The sequence below is a fragment of the Mustela putorius genome, unplaced genomic scaffold (assembly GCF_011764305.1).
Source record: "Mustela putorius furo isolate JIRA1106 unplaced genomic scaffold, ASM1176430v1.1 tig00000460_pilon_pilon_pilon, whole genome shotgun sequence".
Taxonomy (NCBI): domain Eukaryota; kingdom Metazoa; phylum Chordata; class Mammalia; order Carnivora; family Mustelidae; genus Mustela; species Mustela putorius.
This window is the reverse complement of record NW_025421389.1, coordinates 16,563,791-16,585,634: the sequence shown is the minus strand read 5'-3', so window position 1 is coordinate 16,585,634 and position 21,844 is coordinate 16,563,791. Positions and strand designations below refer to the sequence as shown.

At 54.5% G+C, this 21,844-nt stretch overlaps 1 protein-coding gene across 14 annotated transcripts in view; it reads left to right on the top strand.

Annotated features, from left to right (window-relative positions):
* The window catches only part of GRAMD1B (GRAM domain containing 1B), a 241,909-nt gene that overhangs the window by 206,046 nt on the left and 14,019 nt on the right, over positions 1–21,844 (top strand). For 13 of the 14 annotated variants that reach the window (XM_045080416.1, XM_045080408.1, XM_045080407.1 and 10 more), the window contains 11 exons: positions 8,431–8,515; positions 8,947–9,050; positions 9,812–9,907; positions 11,235–11,315; positions 13,873–13,988; positions 15,783–15,939; positions 17,226–17,415; positions 18,952–19,095; positions 19,892–20,010; positions 20,268–20,410; positions 21,473–21,576. In XM_045080416.1, the coding sequence (XP_044936351.1) occupies positions 8,431–8,515; positions 8,947–9,050; positions 9,812–9,907; positions 11,235–11,315; positions 13,873–13,988; positions 15,783–15,939; positions 17,226–17,415; positions 18,952–19,095; positions 19,892–20,010; positions 20,268–20,410; positions 21,473–21,576 (1,339 nt within the window). Of the gene's footprint in view, positions 1–4,168; positions 5,064–8,430; positions 8,516–8,946; positions 9,051–9,811; positions 9,908–11,234; positions 11,316–13,872; positions 13,989–15,782; positions 15,940–17,225; positions 17,416–18,951; positions 19,096–19,891; positions 20,011–20,267; positions 20,411–21,472; positions 21,577–21,844 lie in introns of those variants that run through there. The other variant, XM_045080420.1, reaches the window with a different exon arrangement.

Sequence of the window (21,844 nt, the reverse complement as noted above, 5' to 3'; positions counted from 1 at the left end):
CTTTTTTTTCCCCTGCCTCTGATACTTGTGTTTCTTTTTCTAGCCAGAATAACACAAAGCATAGGGATCATGGCAGACTTCTGTAATTTCCTGGGGCAAGATTCCACTATTCTCCTTTCAGAGGTGGAATTTGTGATAAATATTCACTAATTTATTTATTTTTACATTTTTAAATTTAAATTCCGTATAATTAACATACATCGCGTTGTTGGTTTCAGAGGTAGAATTCAGGGACCCGTCAGTGGCATGCAGCTCCCCGCGCTCAGTCCGTCGCGCCCTCCTCCGTGTCCATCACCCAGTTACCCCGTCCCCTCTCCCCCCTCCCCTCCAGCAGCTCTCGGTTTGTTTCCTAGAGTTGAGAATCTCTTACAGTTTCTCTCCCTCTCTGATTTTATCTTATTCTAGTTTTCCTTCCCTTCCCCTATGTTCATCTGTTTTGTTTCTTAAATTCCACAGAGTGAAGTCATACGGTGTTTGTCTTTCTAACTGACTTCTGTTGCCAATGGCAAGACGTCATTCTTTGTGCTGGCTGAGTACTAGTCCATTGTGTATCGATACCACATCTTCCTTATCCATTCATCTGTCAATGGACAGATGTCTGGGCTCTTTCCATAGTTTGGCTTTTGTGGACATTGCTGCTATCAACATTGGGGTGCACGTGCCCCTTCAAATCACTGTGTTTATATCCTTTGGGTAAAATCCCAGTAGAGCAGTTGCTGGGTCGTAGGGTAGCTCTATTTTAACTTCTGTCCTGTGTTGTGGACTGGCTACACCAGCTTGCATCCCCCCTAGCAGTGGAAGAGGGTTCTGCTTTCCGCGCCAACATCTGTCAAGGTTTCCTGACTTGTTAATTTTAGCCATTCTGACTGTGTGAGCTGCCATCTCGTTGTTCCACATTTGACTTTCACCTAACCTGGCCCGGGAGGAGCTGTCACCAGGATGGCAGACCACTCTGACCTGAAGAGCGGGGACCATGGAGGGAATAAAATCTTAAAAAAAAAACTTAAAAAAAAAAGACCTTCCCAGGCTTGATTATATCCATGCCTCCTTACGTTTGTGCCCCCCCGCCAACTTACTTGATGAACCCAGCTTTTTTTTTTTCTTTAAATATTTTATTTATTTATTTGACAGAGATCACAAGTAGGCAGAGAGGCAGGCAGAGGGAGGGGGGGAAGCAGGCTCCCTGCTGAGCAGAGAGAGCCCGATGTGGGACTCGATCCCAGGACCCTGAGATCATGACCTGAGCCGAAGGCAGAGGCTTTAACCCACTGAGCCACCCAGGCGCCTGATGATCCCAGCTTTATTCATCAAGGCTCCCAGCTTGAGAGACGCAGCCCCAGTAGACATGAAGTGGTGGGATAAGCACAAACAGGGCTTTAGTTTCAGTAGGAAGCCAAGAGCAAGGTTGGAGGTGGGAGGGGGGTGCATTCTGTCCCCCAGAGATGGCCCCTGTTGGGTGCAGTAGGCTTGCATCTTGGATGAAGCGGTCACGAGTCTCTTGCTTGGTGCCTCGCCTTGTGTGGACACAGGTAACTGTCCTCATCGGCTTCACCCCTTCCTGGGCGGTCAGTCGTCATAGCAGCCCAGAGAAGCAGCTTGTCTGAGGTCCTAAGTTAGGAGCCTAGGCCCTGGCAGCTGGGAGAGACTTAGAGCCCAAGCTCCCCTCGACGCCCCGGGATGGGGGTGCTGGCTTTTTTGATGGGGAGGAAGGGATAGCGCCAGTCCTGTGGGATGACCAAGCAGGTCTGCCGGCATGAGATTGAGAGCAAGAGAACAAAGCCTTGTGGGCACGAAATGGGGACATTAGGGGGACAGCATAGAAAGTGGAAGTCCAGAGACAGGACTTGCTGCCTACAGCCCCGTGTGCTTCCGTCAGCTCTGCCCGTCTCCCCAGTGTTTCCTACCCAGTGTCTTGGAAGAGTCTCTTGACTTCCGCTCCCCGGACTCCCATCCTTCACCTTCTCCAGAATGGTCCCCGCTCCCACGATGAGGCCAGTCTCACTCCCCTCTTTACCTTTCTGTGTAAGGCTGTCCCACCTGCATCTCTGTCCTCTCTCGGCTCATTGCCACCCTCCCCGCCCCCAGCCCCACATCTGGCTCCTCCCTACCTGGCTTTGGTTGGAAGGCCAGGATTTGAAGGTCTTAATTGATTTCTTCCCAGGTGGGTCTAGTACTCCACCAAAATCCATCTGTTTTTCTCTTGGGTTCCTCGACCCCACCCCTCCGGTGTTGTACCCAGGGAAGGGGTACCATTTGGTTCCAGCTCCCAGTGTTTGCCATGCAGTTAATGTTTAGCTCAGGGTCAATGCCCTCTCCTCAGGCCGGGAGCTGCCTGCCGCCCTGCCCTGCCCAGCCCAGTCCATCGTGGGGGGTGTAGGAGACAAAGGCTGAGCACTGAGACTTGTCTCCCTGGGGTTATCTCTCTTGGGTGTGTCCTGACTCTGTCTCACCCAGTAACTATAGCCACCAGGCCCATAGCAATACAGAAATGTTTCCGGAATTGCTTGAAGGATTCAGCTTTCGTGGTCCATACACTGCCTAGATCTCGGGGTCTGGTATGGCCCAAGAAGAGAGGCATTTTGGTCACCCCAGAAAATGGAACTGCCAGGGTTCCCATCCTACAGTGCAAAGGATAGGGCTGCCGTATACAGAGCAGAGAAGCTTGAGTGTATGGTCTGGAGTGTTGGCAAGGATTGAGCACCAAGAAGTGCATACGGAGTTGGGGATCTGGGTGGTATGCACACATCAGATGCGGCGTATGGAGGAACAGGAGTGGGATATAAGGAACGTGTACATTGGTAAAGGGTTTCTGAGCAGCAGGTCATGCTCTGCTGTAGAAGCCAGAGCTGTTAGAGGCGTAGATCCTTCCTGGCGAGGATGATAACCTGATGGAGGAACTCTGCTGCATGGGTACCAGTGGAGGCCGAGAGGCTGGGTCCAGTGTGCAGATGTTGAGAGAGAGAGGAGTTTGGGGAAGGATTCAGACTCCTTGTCTACTTTTCCTAACACCGTTTAACCAGTTGACTCTGGGTTCCTCGGAGTCAGAATCTTTGGGGAGTCAAGAATCTCCATTTTTTAAAGCTTTATTTTTAGAGAGAGGGGGGGGGAGGGGCAGAGGGAGAAGGAGGGTGAATCTCAAGCAGACGCCCCGCGGAGTGCAGAGCCTGACACGGGCTCCGTCTTGTGACCCCAAGATCGCGACCTGAGCCGAAAACAAGAGTCAGATGCTTCGCCCCCTGAGCCACCCAGGCGTCCCCAGGATTTCCATTTTCAGTGCATTCATTAGCTCTGTTTAGAGTCCGCTCGTGTTGGAGTCCTGCTGGTTCAGATCTCAGAATCTCCTAAGAGGCACCAGTCCTCATCACATGCGGGCTTGGGACCCTCGCTACACGGAGGGCATTGCTGTGGAGGGTGAGGCAGGTGCCCCATTTGTTTCAAAGGTCTAACTTTTCCTGGGGACCCATGTCTTCCCAGTCCCAATGCTATGCATTTGCTGCCCTGGCTTCTCTGTCTAGATCCCATTCTGGCCCCACTGGCCTGACTCTCCTTCCTCTGCTTCCCTAAGTTCGCGCTGTTTCCTTTTAACCCCTGCTGGGGCCAGAGTCTCTGGTCATAGCATTGCTAGTTGGCCCTCAGGGTCTGAGGAGCAGCCTTGGCCTGGATTCCCCCTCCTAGTGCTGGAGGCAGGGGAGGGTCCCCGGAACTGGTGACCTCAACTTCTCCAGGCAATCTGCCCAACTTCTCCCCACCAGTACATCCGGGGAGAGAGGAGCCCAACTCCGGTCCCCTTGCTGGTGCGATGCACAGGGAGGTCCGTGGACCGGTGGGGCAGTGACAGGAGTGTGCTCCAGAAGTCCCTGGCTATTAGCGTCTCCAATTTCAGATTTCATCATAGCAGCCGTGCCCCTGGCACCTCCCCCTCCCTTCCCCTCCTCCCCTCCCCCCAGAGCCCTGGCCAGCTACTTTCCATTGCAGGAAACATCTGCTGGGGAGGCCAGACTAGGCCGAGGGGTTACTGGAGGACGTTGGCCAGTACCATCACCCAGATCCTGTAACTTGAGGCATGTGTAGGACTCCGGCCCTGCCCACCCACCCACCCTGCCTCCCCCCTGCCACAGGCGGCTCTAACAAAGAAGTTGTTTGCTGGTCAGCTCAGGAGAGCACGTTCTGGGGAAGGAAAGGGGTGTGTGTGTAGGGGTGGGGGAGAACAGGCCTTGTTGCCACAGCCCCTGGTGGCCGCTCTGCCTGGGAGAGGGCTGTGAGTCATAGGGACCAGTGCCCGCCCAGCGGAGAGATTGCACAGTGAACAGGCTGTCTTATGGGACGGGCCAGACGGCGCTGGGAAGCCGGGAGTTCATTCTCTCCCCGGAGTTTCTGACCAACTGTGAGCGGGGTGTGAGGAACTAGTGGGGTGCACCCCTGGACCTGGCTGTGGGGTCATCCTCTTCTTGCGTGGCGTGTCCATCAGGGGCCTGCTGTCCGGAGCCCTCCAGCTGGCCCCGTGCACCTGCCGTGTCGTCTGCGTCTTCTGGCCTCAGCTGGCCTCTTGGAGTGGTTGTCCACACTGACCAGGAGGAGGGGTCCCACCGCATCCCCTCTGGGTCACCCTCAGCCCATAGACCAGCCACCTTGTTGGAGCCAAAGTGGGGTGAAGCAGAGCCTGGCCATGGGACACTGGCCAGCCAGCGTGTCCCGAGAGCCGTGCTGACCACACCCTCCCACTTGGGAGGTTTCGTGCTGGAAACGGAGCTCTGGGAGACAGAAGGAGGCCAGTAAGGGTCACACAGACCCTCTGCCAAGAAGCCAGCAGTTTGCCTCTCTGCGTTACCGGGCTGATTATTTTCATCCTGAGGGCACAGTCGGGAACCAGAGCTCCAGGAGCTGGGCTCCCTGGGGAGGAGGAGCCGTGGCAAGCGATGGAATCTTTGACTGAGTCTGGGGTCCTCTTGAGCCTCCTGCTGGAGCAAGACAACCAGCCTTTGCAATGGTACCTGAAGAAGTTTCCGGATCCACCTGTTGGTGCAGAACTCTGCTGCTGGCATGAATCTGAGGAGATCCCAGCCGTGAGTGTGCATCCCAACTTCTCTGGGCCCTTGTGACCGTTCTGCTGCACCCCTGCAATTCCCTACTCACTCCTGCTGCCTGAGGGCCCCCCCGACCTGACCATCCATGAACCAAAATCCTCTGACCGTTTTAAATTAAAGTAGGTGAGCCACGCCTCACTTTCCGAGGAAATTGCTCTAAGAGCACAGGGGTGAGACAGAGGGTCGAGGTCTTTTGCGTCAAAAGGATATATGGGTGGGCGGGGGGTCGACCTGGCGTGTCTCTAGAGTCTGGGAGGCAGAGGCCCGCCTGCCATCCATACTGGCAGCCTGGGAGCATCAGGGCACTGATCTCCAAGGCTGCGTTAAGGAGTCCCTGCACCCAAGCCAGTGTTGATGGCACCAGCAGAGTTGAGAGGTTAGCTGGCATTGCCCTCCCTCTCCCCTCGGCCACAGCTTTGTTCGGAGGGGAGGAGAGGAGCGGAGCGGCTCCCTCCGTTTGCCACCAGTCTGGTTGGGAGATGATGGCCAGATGCCAGGCACCTACGTCCACCTCTGTCAATACCTGAGTTCTCTGTGGAGGCGAGAGAGAGGCAGGGGCGAGGCAGCTGTGTGGAGAGCACGGGAGAACAGGAGGACTTCCAGGCTTGGATAATTGGTTGCCTGATGCCTGCTTAACACCTGAGTGGGCCTGGGGCCATCTGCTAGGCTGCTCCTCGGGCTGATGGCGGAATGTGGTAAAAATAGGAAGACTCCCCTGCTGGAGACTTTTTTTTTTAAATTTTTAAAGAAATTTAATTGTAAAGAACCTAAAACTTGGGACGCCTGGGTGGCTCAGTTGGTTAAGCAGCTGCCTTCGGCTCAGGTCATGACCCCAGCATCCTGGGATCGAGTCCCATATCGGGCTCCTTGCTCCGCAGGGAGCCTGCTTCTCCCTCTGACTCTGCCTGCGACTCTGTCTGCCTGTGCTCACTCTTGCTCGCTCTCTCTGACAAATAAATAAATAAAATCTTTAAGAAAAAAAAAAAAAAGAAGAAGAAGAACCTAAAACTTAACCATCTGAAGTATTTGTAAGGATTTCTCAGTTCTGTAGCGTTAAGTGCATTCACACCGTTCTGCACCCAGTTTCCAGAATTTTTTCATCTTGAAACATTGAAGCTTTATTACCCACCCCCCCGGGGCGGGGAGGAGACCACGCCTGGGCATGAGAGACAAGTGGGTGCCCCCAAGGAACCCCTCATCGCCTGAGAGGGTGTGCTCTGCTGGGGCATCCGTGTTGCCCTGTTGGGACCAACACCGTGAGGCACCATCACAGAACAGTGGCTCAGACCAGGGACCCTGGGGCAGGCTGCTTCGCTTTGTGCTCTCCTCTCCCACTTCAGAGTCCCATACCTCAGACAAGCTGCTTAACCTCTCTGTGCCTCAGCTTCCTAGTATATAAAATGGAATAAGGGAAACAGCCTGTGGTCCGATGAAACGAAGCATGGGAACGGCTAAAGGCAACGCGGGGTGCGTGGTCATGACTCATTTCACGTTCGCTCAGCTGCAGCTGTACAGGGTCGCTTAGGCATAATTAGGAACTTAGCGACGATCAGGTGGGCAAGCAGGGGTTTTCATTGTGTGGGCTGTGCTCTGCAAGGCCAGGGCGCTGGCTGGATGGGCTATCTCAGTATCAGTCTGGAATCAACCTATGGGCAAGAGGAGTGTGGTATTTGGAGGTTTTTTTAAAAGTCAGAGGATAGGTTGGTTTCTAGATATTCACTCCCAGTGGCCCTGATGCTTGGCTCAGACATACAGGAGGTGACTTTGGGCTTCTACAGCATAGCATGCCTTTGGGAAAGGTAGCCGGGCATTGACTACTACCAGGATGGCTCATTTTATAAACCAGCCAAGACAGAAGTTTCAAAGCCAAATTAAATATAGACAGCATAGCTGAAAGCACTGTCTTCTCTCTCTGTCCTGGAAATCCTCCCCCAAACTGAAATCCTGCCATTCCTCTCTCCTCCAGCTTCCTGAAATATTCCCTTGCCTCTAGCACAAAAGCCAACAGGCCACTTAGCTCAGCTCGCCAAGCAGGTGCCCTGAACGTGGCTTGCTCACGGGCCACTCAAGCTTTGTAGAAAGCCAGAAGTCACTGACTAAAGCACGTCGTGTTGCTGCCACAGCTGTATATCGGTGCATTGCCAAGGACATGGATGGAAAGTGTAAATGGCCAAGACCTACCTATCACCACCATCAGGACAATCTGGGGGCACTCCCGGCATGAGTAGGCCAGTCAGTGACTCGCCTGGCTGGAGGGCAGGTGTCTCTCTGTCGTGATGCGTGGCTCTTCCTGGGTCGTGCCCTCGTCTTCATGTGTCATCCTTGGGTTCCTTTCAGCCATAGGATATGCTGCCTTTTTTTTTTTTTTTTTAAGATTGTAATCTTAGATCAGGTTTCCTGTCTGTTCAGCTGACTGAGGGAATTTCCAAGGAGGATTTGCTAAGGCAGTTTATGGGGATAGGTCTGCACCCAAAAAGCTGAGTGGGCACAGGCTCGGGGGGGTGACTCAGGGGGAGCAGAGGACCTGGGATGCAGAAATCTGTCACTGACCAGCCTGGGGCCTCCTGGGCAGGGGTCTCCTCTCGGGCCTTCATTTTTCTCATCGCTAATGGAAGGGTTGGGTTAGATGGGCTTGTAAAAGGTGGGGAGGGCCTCAAGGTGTTGTGCCTCCAAGTTGCCAGACACACTTTTAAATTCTCTGCTTCTGTGCTTTTTCTAGTACTGGTTTTATGTTGTGGTTGTTGCTGTTTAGTCTTGGTAAAGTACAGTTCTCCCCCACCCCGTTTCACTGAGATACAATCGACAAGTCCCATCGTAATAGTCTTCCATTGTAGGATTTTTCTCTTCCAGTTGTGAATGTCGTACCCAGCCAGGTACTTACTAGGTCAGTGACGATAACCACTGCTTCTAAGAGATGCACTGAGTACCGTCGTATTTTGGGTACTCAGGGGGAGTACCTTTCAGGCCCCCGTTTTGCTGTCAAGGTGGGACTTCCTGCTGGCAGAAGGCAGGACAGCAGTAGCTCTCGTGGTGGGTCCTGGGAAGCTCCCTGGAGCGGTCCCTCCTTCCTTTCTCTTCTTGTATCCAGTAGGGCCCTGCTTAGCATGTTTGACATTTTCCCATTGATGGACACTGGATACAAACCCTTTCGAGCGTCTGATTCTCCCTGGGGTGCTTATCCATACATGCTGAAGCCCCCAGGCCTCACCGGGCTGCGTAGGGTCTGTGGAATAACAGAGCCTCATCTTCGCCCTTTAAACCTGCCAGCAGGTGCTCTTGCTGTGTCTTCCTCCCCATCCGCACAGAACCTGGGGACGTCCTGCTAACCTCAGTCATTGTCGCGCAGGTATTAAGCCCAACTTACAAGCAGAGAAATGAAGACTTCCGAAAGCTCTTTAAGCAACTTCCAGACACGGAGCGTCTCATTGTTGGTGAGCCGGGGACCCCGAGAGCAGGGGGTGAGAGCGGGAAGGAAGTCTGGGCTGGGCACCGTGTGTGGGATGGCCCCCGGCAGAGAGCCCCGCCCAGGATGAGTCACTGCCACTCTTCCCTCTGCAGGTGGCCCAGCAGTGAAGGGTTGGGGTAACCTGGATGGGGGAGGGGTGTCCGTTGACTTTGATCAGCCTCTACTCCCTCTGATTTTCTCGTCCTCTCTGACACCTCCCCCGTCCCTCTGCCTCCAGCAGAGGGGTGTTTCACGTCACATCAGCTGCTGGGGACCCCCTTGGCCCCTAGTTCAAGTGTCTCACCCACCTCGTGAGTGGCAGGCAGCGGAGCTCCCGCAGTGCTGGTGGGAGGGAGGGCGGGCCTCGTTGGTAGTGGTTCGCTGAAGATGCTTCCTCTGTCCCCCATCCTACCGCAGATTACTCATGTGCACTCCAAAGAGACATTCTTCTTCAAGGCCGACTCTACCTCTCTGAAAATTGGATCTGCTTCTACAGCAACATCTTCCGCTGGGAAACTCTGGTAAAGACCTGGGGCTTTCTCCCTGGGCTGTCCCCTTGGCTAACACTGAGCAAGTCCCCTACTCTCCCCCTTTGGTTGACTTCCTGCTCTACCCACACCTTTGCATAAAAGGACATGCCTGAGTCTTCAGGGCGAGATCTCCTCTGCCATGTCTTCCCCTCCCTCCGTCTTGGGTGCGGAAGAGAGCATGAAAGGATTTGCTTTTGGCTAGTGGGGGTAAGCATTCGGCAAGGGTCATCGCAGGAGGTGGAGTAGCTGAGTCCAAGGGGCGTTGGCCTTGGCACTCGGGGCTGGGTTGAACGTTACCTGGGTTTTCCACCTAGTGAGCTGTGTCTAGGGAGGCTAGTCCTTTATTCTTTCTCTGCCTCCGCATCTTATAAAATAAAGCAGAAAGAGATAAGCTGGTGACTTTTATGGTTCCATTCAGCGTCATTGTCCTGTGTCTGTGTAAGTGCCAAGCAGCGATGGGGTCTGTGCACATTCATCAGACTGTGTAGACAGGAGAAGGCAGGCTGCCTGGACCTGCAGCTGAGACACCGCTGGGCTTGAGGCGGGGCTCAGCCACCACCTTGCTGCGTGGCCTCTGGGAAATAGGGAGCTAAACCAGGTGATGTCTAACGGGGTCCCTTCCAGGTTTAGAAATAAGTAAACTGAGATGTGATTTCCTCCCTCTGAATGGGCGCCACTTAAAACACTCGTGGCTGACTCAGTGAATGTCTCTTCTTGCTTGTTATCTGTTCTCCGTCCCTGTGGGGTGCTAGCTGACAGTCCGTTTGAAAGACATCTGCTCCATGACTAAAGAGAAAACAGCTCGCCTCATTCCCAATGCCATTCAAGTTTGCACTGACTCTGAAAAGGTAAGTGAGGCTACTCTTGGACCTTCTACTCCCTGGCACCCCAGTCCCCAGCACCCCCACCCCATTTCTGTATTTCTGTCCTTCAACTGCATGAATATGGAGGCCAGGAGGATGGGGGAGGGGGATGGGAAGGTGATGGAGATGGTGGGGACCACCTCCATTGGATTGGAGTGTTTGGAGTCTGAGCAGGGGTGAGGACGGAAGGTCAGTCCATTGGACTTGGAGCCAGAGCACTTGAATTTGAGTCCTGTCACCATGGGTGTGGCATGTAACGTCTCTTCACTTAAGTTTTCTCATGGTAACATGGTGCCAGTCATTCCTATGACAAAGGCTTGAAATGACGTCACGGATTCGAAAACACTGAATTGTACAGCGCTTTGCAAATATGAGTTGTTACTACCTATCGGCAGAGTCCGGTAGGAAGTGGATTGTCAGCCTGGGGGAAACGTGGAAGGTAACCTATAGGGCCGAGGAAATACTGGGATCTTTGACCTTTAACCAGCGCCTGGAGACTGAGAGATTCAGGGCTGGGGGTGGACGAGGCCTGAGCCGAACACAGGACTGCAGAGCCCTTGGACTTGGGGAGTTCAGTGGCAACAGCCATGAGATTTTGGGTCAGGTAGTCTTTGGTTTGAGTTCTGTTTCTGACATCAGTCAGCCTTGTGATGACATAAGACCCCTAATCCCACCAGCTTGTTTCTCTTCATTAGGTATTGGCCATTAGTTTCTCTTCCAAGCTTTGGTGTGGTTTAGGTGAAGCAGCGTTTAGATCATGCTCAGGACATCTGGATCCCCATCATTTCCTTCCCACGTGTTCTATGGGTCCCCCCTAACATGTAAGCACACAGTAAGAGCCAGCCTTTCTGTTTTGATTGTCATTGTACCCCAAATATGCAAAATCATACCCAGCACGTACTGTATTCAAATATTTGTTGAATTAGCAAATGAGGGTGAGAAGGTTTGTCTTCTCCTACCCAAAGTCTGACTCACGGCTCACCACTTAACCCGGGTCCAGTCAGTGGGTGAGGAAAGCTGTTTTATGGAGATGAAAACCTCCCAAGCAGAGGGACATGCGCCTTGGAAAGCAGGGGTGAATACCGAAGGACTTAGGGCCACTGTGGACTTGGAGGTCCCAAGTGCCTGGGCCCCATGGCCTGGTCCCTCTCACTAGAGTATGTTGGTGTCATGGTCGTGGATAACTGAGTCCGTAGTATTTGGGGAGGAAGTCAGCAGCTTTCCTTAAAAGGATGAAGCACACTATCTCATCTCCCTCCATTATATTGTGAGTCTTAAAGGATTCTTCTTGCTGTCTTCTGTTCCCACCTAGCACTTTTTCACATCGTTTGGGGCCCGGGACAGGACATACATGATGATGTTCCGGCTCTGGCAGAATGCTCTCTTGGAAAAGGTGAGTACTGCCCAGCTGCTTCCATCCTTCAGCCTAGGACGCACATCCACCTGGAATGTTCTTTCCCCTGGGGTGAGGGCTCCTTGGCGAGAGTGGGCTTCCTTGACATGGGCTGGTTCCAGAGCAGCCCGTGTATCATCAAGGTTCTGGAAGTCCCCCAGACTTGGGTGAGTTCTCTGTTCTCCTCCTGGTGGTGTTCTTTTGAGCTGCCCAGTCGTTGCCTGGAGCAAGGCCCTCGCTGACTTCAGGCACTTCCATTCCACCGTCTGAAACATGCCAGGGTTTGTGAGACCTGCAGAGGTGGAAAGGACTGTCAGCGAGGAATCCGTTTCTATACTCACAGGTTCCTAGAGGCAGAGGCCTGTCACACCTCGCAGATCACATGGGGAAGGGAAGGAGACCACTGTCCGTTAGGAGGTAGAGAGCATACGGGGAAAGCATGGGCAAGAGCTTTCCTTGTGGCTTTTGCAGGAAGGAATGGTGAGGCCGGGTAAGGGCCAACCAGGTTTAGGATTGGCTTGTTTGAATAATTCCATCAGGCCTTGGGACATGGAGACTGTCTCTGGTTTCCTGTCGCTGGGATCCCTAAGGCCAGGTAACATGGGCCCCGACTATAAGGAGCTAGGAGAGAAGGGGCTTGAGGGTCCAGGCTTTGGATTGGCCAGTGACATAAAACGTGCCCTTCTCAGAGAGTTGTTTTCTGTCTCCAGGAATTAGCTAACCCTGGGGCGGACATTCCCTCACCGGTCGGCAAGGACTCGGATGCCAGAGCATCAAAAATTCAGAAAACGGGAAAATAGAGTTAATATATCCCCCTAATCTGACGATTCGAGTGTATGAGGGACTCTGAGGGGACACGGATATTGGTGATGATATGGCCACATTCCTTCGAGAACTCCCACTCAGATGCCCGGGCCAGTGCGGGGGAGAGTGTTGGGAAATCAGCCCCAAGCCAGGGCAAGAGACACGGTAGAAAAGTTACATGGTTATAATTATATACATGACACATATTTATCCACCTTGACTCTTAAGCAATCTAAAGTAAACTGGGCAGACTTTATTATTTAGAATTTCTTTTGACCTGAAGGCCTATAGCCCTGGCCCGAATCCAGGTTAACTTATCTGCGCTGCGATCTTCTGCCTTTAGTAGCCATCAGTAATAGTAACATGATTGTGTATTTGAACCTCCACTGGCAGGTTGGCATTTTTCATTCAGTTCACGGACACTGTCCTTTCTGAATAAGACAGAAGCTCTGACCCAGCAGAGGTCTGCCGACTGTCCTGGTCCTGCTTGTGGTCCGGCAGGCCGAGCCTGGCGGACGGATCAGAGAGGGGTGCGTGGAGAAGGGGAGTGGTGACAAAGGGGAGGACATGGTGAGGCAGCGAGGCAAACGTGTCTCCGGCGGGGTGAACGATCTACGTCAGGCCCGGAGATGGGAGGAGGAGATGCCTCCCTCTGACTTGGTGAGGGCCAGCACCGGCCGGCTCAGAGGGAGCCCTGGGCTGTGCCATTCTGGACAGTTCTCCTCAGCTGGCAGGCCAGAAGCACTGCCTGCTTCCTAAACCACACGAGGAAAGGCTGATCTCGGAGAATTCTCAGTTTCTTTATGATCTGTTGATGGGAACCGCTCTTTAAGTTTGATGTAAAATATTTCTTTGTGTTTTGACTCCTTCTGTTTTTCCTTCAGGCTCTGGCCCTCTTTCTCACATCCTGACCCTGCCACCTTCTGCCCCGCTCCCACCTGAGGACTCCTCCATGTCCCTCCTGTCGTCGTTTTTTCCACATTCTGTTGCCTCTTTTCCCACAAATCTGAACCCCACGGGAGCTCACTTTTCTCAGGACAGAGCTTTTGAGGAGGGCACGTAGGCCCGTGGCGAAATAAGGAGTGGGGCTAGCAGCACCCAGAACTGTAGGCAGACTCATTCTGGCGGAGAAGAAAGAAGGAGGTGTGGAGGTAGAGGGTTGAGGTAGAGGGTTGGATGTGCTCCCCTTTGAGGCCCCTTCAATGATGAGCACATAGGCTTCTTTCTAGCCACAAGAAATGTCCGACGACGGAATGGCCACCTTCGAGGTCACACCTCGTTCTGTGAAGCAGTGGGGCCTGTTTGCGTGGTCACCGTTAGTATGAGGAGGTTTCTGTGTATTGGGGAGACTGCCTCCAGGAACCAGGTCCTCATCAGAAGCTCTGTGATCGCCTTGGCTCTAAGATTCACATTGATTGATCATGCTTAATGCTCGACCTCTTCCATGGAAGCAGAACATGGGTAGTTACCATCCTGAAGGGGGCAGTTGATCCCATTACGCAGACCTGAGTTGTGGGAACAGGGCCAGGTTCCTGGGTTGGCTGGAGGCTGTATCTTTAGGCAGAAGATTGGTGTCTTGATGTGATCCTGGGAGGAGGTACAAGGAAGTGAAAGCAGCATTGCTCTCCACTTAGTCCGGCGAGGGAGAATGGAGGTCCGCTTCTCCTACCCCCAAGGGAGTCCAGCTCAGTGCCTCTGTGTAGCATGGGGTCCCAAGGAAGGAAAGGTCAGAGTCCCTCTGTTGTCCCCGCAGCCCCTCTGCCCCAAGGAGCTCTGGCACTTCGTTCACCAGTGCTACGGGAATGAACTGGGCCTTACCAGTGACGATGAAGACTACGTGCCCCCTGATGACGACTTCAACACGATGGGGTGAGCAAGGCAGAGGGGCAGCTGCCCAGGGAGCGCCTCCAAGAGGGGCTGGGATGCTGGTGGCAGCCTCCCTAGGGAGCGTTGCCTGAGTGAGGGGGAAGAGTGGGAAGACCCTCGCAGGCAGAGGGAAGAGCCAGTGGGTGGCTGGACAGAATGAACAAAGGGCCAGCAGGAGGAGGAGAGGCCGGGGCCGGATCCTGAAGGCCTTTTGGCCAGTGCAACGATTGGATTTTATTCCGCAAATGGGCTGGGAAGCCGTGGGAAGGCTTTGAGTTGGTAATTGATCAGATCTGAGTTAACGTTTTAACAGGATCGCTCTGGCTCCTGCATTGGAAATAGACCAGGGAGGAACAAGGGCGGTGGGCTGAGAGGCTGAGAGGCTGTTGAGTAATTGAGATCCAATAGAGGAGAGGTGAAGGGGTTCGGGCGGGGAGGACAGCAATAGAAGTGGCAGGCAGTGGTTCGTTGCTGAATATATTTTGAAAGTGGAATCAGGTCTATTTTGAAGGATTTGCTGACAGATTGGAAAGGAACCAAAGATAGCTTTAAGGTTTCCTTGGATTTATCAGCCGGAAGCCTAGGGCTGTTTCAAACCGAGATGGACAGCGCTACAGAACAGACTTTGGGGGAAGATCAGGCAAGTTGGGTTTGAGATGACAGCCGGCCAAATGGAGATGTCACATAGACATTTGTGGATGTGAGTGTGGAGTTTACCAGGGAAGTGTGGGCGAGGTGCCTAAACCTGGGAATTAGGAGTGGCTAGCTAGGAGATTAGCCACAACCACAAATGGTTGGATGAACATAGGAAGTTCGAGGACTGGGCCTGGGAGCACTCAGCAGGAGGAAGCAGCAGCAAAAGAAATCCTGAAGGAACATCTAGCCAGGTAGGAGGAATGCTAGGAGAGCTCACATGCTCGGAGCCAAGGGAAGGAAGCTTTGAGAGAAGGGAGCGTCGCTGTATCCCGTGTTGTTGATGTGTTGAGAAGGAAGGATGGGGCCTCGAAGCCGTACTAGCCCTGCTCGAGGTGGGCAGGTAGATAGAGGCCTGGTGGTGGCATGCGAGGCACAGAGCCGTGGAAAGCAGGGAAAGCGCGTGGAGTAGTGACCCTCAGTAGTGATACCCCTTAATCTCGGTGAACATCTGCCTGTCTTGAGCAGACGTGTCATGGGTTACTCAGAGTTGTCTTGTGTCCAGGTGGGGTGATAGGCAAAGTGTGAGGCAGATGTTGATCACAGGGCTGATTTCTCCCTTGGGAGAGGCTGAAGTGTCCCTAGACAGGCACCCACCCTTCTCTCAAGAAGGGTTCCCCTTCCGGTGTCCAGGGCAAAGAAGCTCACTAGTTAGGATCCTGAATCTGGGTGTTATCACCAAAGGACACTTGTGGAGGGTCCCATCCTCATCACTCTGTGGGAAATAAAATGTATTCTCAGAATGTCCCAGGTGTTTCTGTCAGTGGTGAGGTTGGGATGGGGTGGGATGCCATGGAAGAAAGATCGTTTACGACACGGAACAGTCATAGGTTGGGGTTATAGGATAGGGTTAAATCTAAGGAGAGTATGCAGAAAATAGGTGACTTTGGAGCCAGAAATCATACCTGGGGAGGGGAGTGCGAGGTGGGGTGGAGGTTTCGGGAATGTTGTGTAGCAGGGAGGTGGTGTTTAGAGGAAGATCCTGGCTACAGTGAAGAAGCAAGAAAGCCCATAGTTGGGGACAGGTAGACAGATGTGAGGTTCTTAGAATAGTCAGCGGTCTTGACTGCCGAGGGGACAGGGATTCGTGCTGTCGTCTCTCAGCTACTGTGAGGAGATCCCCGTGGAAGAGAACGAAGTGAACGACAGCTCATCCAAAAGCAGCATCGAGACCAAGCCGGATGCCAGTCCGCAGCTCCCCAAGAAGTCCATCACCAACAGCACGCTGACGTCCACAGGGAGCAGCGAGGCCCCTGTCTCGGTATGGGCAATGGGACCTTTCTTCTGCCCCTCGTCCCGTAGTCGGTGTTTCCCAGCCCAGTGCACTCTCCCCAGCACCCCGGCCTGAGGCACGGGGAGAAGGGAGGTTGCTTACCCTGTGGGAGGTGATTCAGGGAGGCCTCCAGGAGCCTACGGGCTCTCTTGTTCTTTTTTTTTTTTTAAAGATTTTATTTATTTGACAGAGAGAGATCACAAGTAGGCAGAGAGGCAGGCAGAGAGAGAGGAAGGGAAACTGGTTCTCTGCTGAGCAGAGAGCCCGATGCGGGGCTCGATCCCAGGACCCTGGGAACATGACCTGAGCCGAAGGCAGAGGCTTAACCCACTGAGCCACCCAGGCGCCCCAAGGGCTCTCTTGTTCTGATGCTGTAGTCCCGTGCCTTGGATGCAAGGTTTTATTTGGCTAGTGAGCATACGAAAACCATTCCAAGTTCACGGTGTGACTGCTCCAGGTCAGCCCCTCTATGGAGAACTATCCCAGGTCTCTTTTTTTTTTAACTGCCTTGATACAAGGTCAAAATTGCATGTGAATCTAGGGCTGCAATCTGTTATCTGTTCAGTCATTCAACAGTTAGTTTTTGAGTTCCTAGTGTATACGCTCCCAGTTTATTTTTCCACTGTGCTAGACTTTGCGAAAGAGATAAAAATATGTTAAGAAAGGCCTTTGTTCTCTGAGACTGGCTACAGAAGGGATGGGAACTTGACAGAGGAAGTGTTGGGTGTGCACTGGCGGCTTGAAGAATGGGCGGGGATTCTTGGAAAGGATTCCCAGAGAGGGGAGACACATACTCCATTGGCTCAGGGGTCAGACCTTAGAATGAAAACGTCATTCATCTGTGCCTAATCTCCATTTTCCATCTCTAAGGTTGTCCTAAAAATAAAAAGGTTTGTCTCTGTTCCCTTCTAGGGCTAAGGGGAGAATAAATTAAAAAGCACTTAGGAAGATTTGAAGCCTCTTAGCAGATGAGCACTCGTGAGAGGCAGGCCGACCTGTTGTAGCAGGGGGAGATGTGGCTCCGGGAGCTGACTCTGCTGGGTGCTAGGGCTGGGGCACTGTGTGATGGTAGTACAAGGTCAGAACCTTCTACTGGGTTCTCCTGCCTTCCATGGAAGAGCTGGGGAAAACCCCTAGAGCAGGACTCCAGCCCAGCCCCTGAGGGGCTGTGTTGTGAATGTGAGAGCTCCCTGGGCCAGGTCCCTAGTCTCCCTTTGGAGAGGAGACCCAGAGCAGTTTGCCCTATTTGGGTGACCCCTCTGTCTCCACCCCAGTTCGATGGCCTGCCCCTGGAGGAGGAGGTGCTGGAGGGCGAGGGCTCCCTGGAGAAGGAGCTTGCCATTGACAACATCATTGGCGAGAAGATTGAGATCATTGCGCCTGTCACCTCCCCTTCGCTGGACTTCAATGACAACGAGGACATCCCCACTGAGCTCAGTGACTCTTCCGACACCCATGATGAAGGTGGGCATTCGAAAGTGGGTGTGCGGAGCTGCCCTTTCTCTCTCCGTTTGAAGGCTAATAGGATGTCCCTGTGTGGAGGCTGGAGTCCGTTGGTCTCTGGGTTTCTGGTGGATGGGTGGGTTCGTGTGTCATTAGCATACGGGCATTTTCTGGAGAGCCACTGCAGGATCCTTCTCATTCCGTATTTGTTTATCAGTACTGAATGGGTCATGTGTTGTCCTGCAGTCCGGTCTTGCCACTAAAGTTCCTCCTGTTGACCAGACTTGCCTGGCACCTCTGTTCTCATAGAGATGCAAGGCAAGGCAGTGTTTACGTGCCATGGGAAAGTGCCAGTCAGCCGCTTCCTGGAACAATGCGATCTTACTAGAAGCTTGCTCTAGTGACGCCAGCATTGGCTTTTTAGACCAGGCTGCAAGAAAAGGTGTCGCCGGGTCACTCAGACTCTGGAACCTGCCCTGCTCTCTAGTATTTCTAGGTAGTACTTCTTTTGTGTCAGGTTCTAGGACCTGGGTCTGGTGTGCATTGCCTCTGGCATTCTGGGGCCCAGGGGCCTGATTTTCAGTATTGATGAAACGGGTTGATCCACGGACTTGGGGGGTTAGGCTAGGACTAGCACGTGTACGTAGACAGTGCTCACTTAAATACCTGTGGACCGTCTCTCCGATGGTCCCCTGGAGTGGTGTCCTCACCTTCGGCCAGCTCCCGCAGTCCCATCTAGGATGCAAGGCCAGTGCCAGTGATTGCACAGGTCGGGTACTGCACAACATGCACATCAACTCAGACGTGACCATTTCCCCCTCCGACGGTGCTTATCCTGTCCGGTCACGGACACTGGCTCTGTATGATTCTGAGCCGCAGGGGCACCAGGAATGTCAGCTTCTTGCTTGAGACCACACAGCAGCCTCTGTAGGTGCAGTGATTAGGGACTCTGGGGTGCCGAGGGCTTGGGGTGTCGGGACTTTAGCAATACACCTAGGAGTAGTCCCAGGCACATTCTCCCGGAGCAGATAGAAACCTGAGAAAAGTGACAGGCATTAAAATCCTGGGGGAGGCTGGCCGCCTAATGAAAGAGGAGCCAGCTCTGTGTAGTTAGAGAGGGTTGCCCTGCAGTCCAGCCCAGCTGGACATTCCAGATGAACCCATGTCCCTTTAATGCCCCTGTGCCATAGTTGCAGGGGCAATTATGTGTCCTCCGTCATGCTTAACTTATAGATTCTGGATAACTGATAGATTTTAGGTTCAGGAAATCCTCCTTCATTTTAATCTTCATCTGAGAGCAGCTTCCTTAGCAAGGTTTAACAATGGAAAAACAAGCAGAACATTCCCATAGTCTTTGTCAAGGAAGGGTACCGGTTCGAGTGAGCTGTGTGTGTGCTGGCAAAGGAGGAGACGGACAGATGTTGAGGTCATGAGCCGCTACCCACGAGGGCTGCTCTTGCCCCTCAGGGGCCCATGACCCTGAAGTCCCCTGGCGGTTGTCCCTGGGGCCGCCTGCCCTCAGCCCTCATTCCCTCCTTCTCATCCTCTTCTGTGCAGGGGAGGTCCAGGCCTTCTACGAGGACCTGAGCGGCCGGCAGTACGTGAACGAGGTCTTCAACTTCAGTGTGGACAAGCTCTACGACCTGCTGTTCACAGACTCACCCTTCCAGCGGGACTTCATGGAGCAGCGGCGCTTCTCTGGTCAGTTCCTCTCGGGACACGCGTCTTTCTCTCCTTCCCAAGTTTCCTCCCCACCAGGGAGCAAGATTGCCCAGGATTCATGGTCTCGCAGAGAAGCGCCTCGAGCCCTTACTGCCAGGCACCCCCCAGTGCGCCAAGCACGTGACACCATCTCACGTCACCCTTGGGCCTGCCGCGTGTGCAAGCATTGCAATCCCTGGGGTTACTGGTGAGGGACCCTGAGCTCCAGCTGTCCTCACTTTGCCTAGGGGCCATGTCGCTCAGTCGGGCATGAGCCAGGATTCACATCCAGGACGTTGCACCTCCTTCCTGCTTTGCTCCCATCTCGCCCCCCTGCCCCTGTTCTGCCCCACCGCAAGGGCTGCCGCTCTGGCCATGAAAGAACATCCGGGCATCAGCGTCGCCCTCTGCCAGGAGGGGAGGGCAGACGGAGGGCACCCAGAGGCCATGCCTTAGAGGAGAGGACTTGTTCCCAAAGATCCCAGGCCCTCGCCACAGTGACTCCAGTGTTGCCAGCACCCCCGCAGGTGGCCCCCGGACGGCCTGTCCCGGCCCCAGGAACAATCAGCACTCTGGAGCCCTGTGCAGAATTTCGGCAGCGCTACAATGGGCCTCTTTCTGTTTTGACTCCCCCCTCCTCCTACCCTCCTCCCGGGGCCCTTGGGCTCCCATTGGCTTCCCATTGGGGGCCAGCCGGCCGCCAATACAGTCAAGGGTTCGCTCGAAGGGGAAATTCAGAGATGGCGCCGGCCTGCCTCCCTCCCACCCTCATTCCGGGGCTCTTCTCCACCCTCAGATATCATCTTCCACCCGTGGAAGAAGGAAGAGAACGGAAACCAGAGCCGAGTGATCCTGTACACCATCACCCTCACCAACCCTCTGGCTCCGAAAACTGCCACCGTCAGGGAGACGCAGGTGAGCTGCAGGCGGGGGCGCGGAGGAGCGGCGGGAAGAGCCTCTGCCCCGTCTGAGGGATTGAGGGTAGATGGTGTGAAGAGGAATCTGGGTGCCTGTGTCGTTGTGCCCCGAGGCGGGGACACGTACCGGGCTGCGGTTTCCCCAGGTTCGGGGTCCCCCGTCTCCACCCAGAAGCCAGGGGTGGGTGCGGGGAGAGAAGGGAGGGCGGTGCTCTCCCCAGCACGTCTGCTCAGTTTCGTCCCCTGTCCCCACAGACCATGTACAAGGCGAGCCAGGAGAGCGAATGCTACGTGATCGACGCCGAGGTCCTCACGCACGACGTGCCCTACCACGACTACTTCTACACCATCAACCGCTACACGCTCACCCGCGTGGCTCGGAACAAGAGTCGGCTCAGGTGGGTGGCCGGAGTGCCCCGTGGGTTCCGGGAGGTGCCCTGCGTGTGCGCGTGTCCTCGCTCGTGCGGTCGCCGTTAAGACGGGGCTTTGGTGAAGGGCCCCAGGGAGCCCTCTCAGGAGTCGAGACGTTCCGAGCCCCACGTCTCAGAAAGGGTCCGTGTCATTCTCATCCTCTTCTTTAAAAATACTTTTCTGTCGGGTGCCTGTGCACCTCCATGTCTCTCCTCCCTCCTGCCCCCGCCATCCTGCCCCACACCATGTCTACGCTTCTCTCTTCCTGCTTTTTCGAAGTGTCTCTTGATGACACGTCCTTTCTGTCCAGGCCACCCAGAGGCAGCTTCTTACGGATGCACCCCCCGCCCCGAAGGGCGCCCCTCCCCTGTAACCCGTGACATTTGCCTGGTGGCAGGGCAGAAGGGCATGGTGGGGTGACTCGCAAGCATCAGTTTGCTCGCATTAGGCCGCGGTGTCCCCGAGGACAGCAGGGAAGGGGGCCAGGCAGCCTTAAAAAACGGGAGCGTTAACTGGGAGCTGTGGTGACACGGGGCCATGGAGGAGAGGAGGGGAAGGGGCTGGTGTGCAGACGGCATGGGCAGCAGAGAGACCCGTGACTGGGAGAGAGAATACTTGGAAAAATGCAAGAGTGGGTGTGCTCTTGGGAAGTGGAGAGGCGGGAGCCAGGGCCGGTGGCAGATGACTCCGCTAATGGTCAGAGTGATGGAACCCCAGAGCCTGATCTGGATGAGCAGGTGTCTGCAGAAGAAGACAAGGACCCCCGCAGCCGGCCGGCGGCCTGGCCCCATCTGAAGGAGGCGGTGTGGCCTCATGAAAGACCTGTGGGCCCACAGTCCGGAGCCCTGCTATGTTAGCCTTTGGTCTGCCGGACTGTTCTGGAAGTCCCATTTTCTCACCTGTAAAGGGAGGGTCCATCTGCCCATTCCACGGACCTCCGGCAGTGCTCAGGGAGCTGAGATGACACCGTGGGTGTGGTGCGAAGGGCCTGTCCCGGTAGAGCGGGGATCCCAGGAAACGGCTGATCTCGCTCCTGGCTTGTTCCTCAGGGTCTCCACAGAGCTGCGCTACCGCAAACAGCCCTGGGGCTTGGTGAAGACGTTCATCGAGAAGAACTTCTGGAGTGGGCTGGAGGACTACTTCCGCCACCTCGGTGAGCAGGGCTGCAGCCGTCGGCACTGGTGCAGCAGGGCTCACATGGGCTCGGCCGCACAGCTGCCGCTGTTGGGCGTGGGAAACACGGAGGTGGGGGCCACATGTGACCACCACATCTCATCACACCGGGGGTAATTCGGTATGGAGAGGAAGGGTGAGCCTGGGAATGCATCCGGGAGGACCTGAGACGTGCCCCCAGCTGTCTGCGTGGGGGCGCGGATGTCGGGAACCTATGTTTCTGCACAGTGTTGAGCAAAACCCAGAGT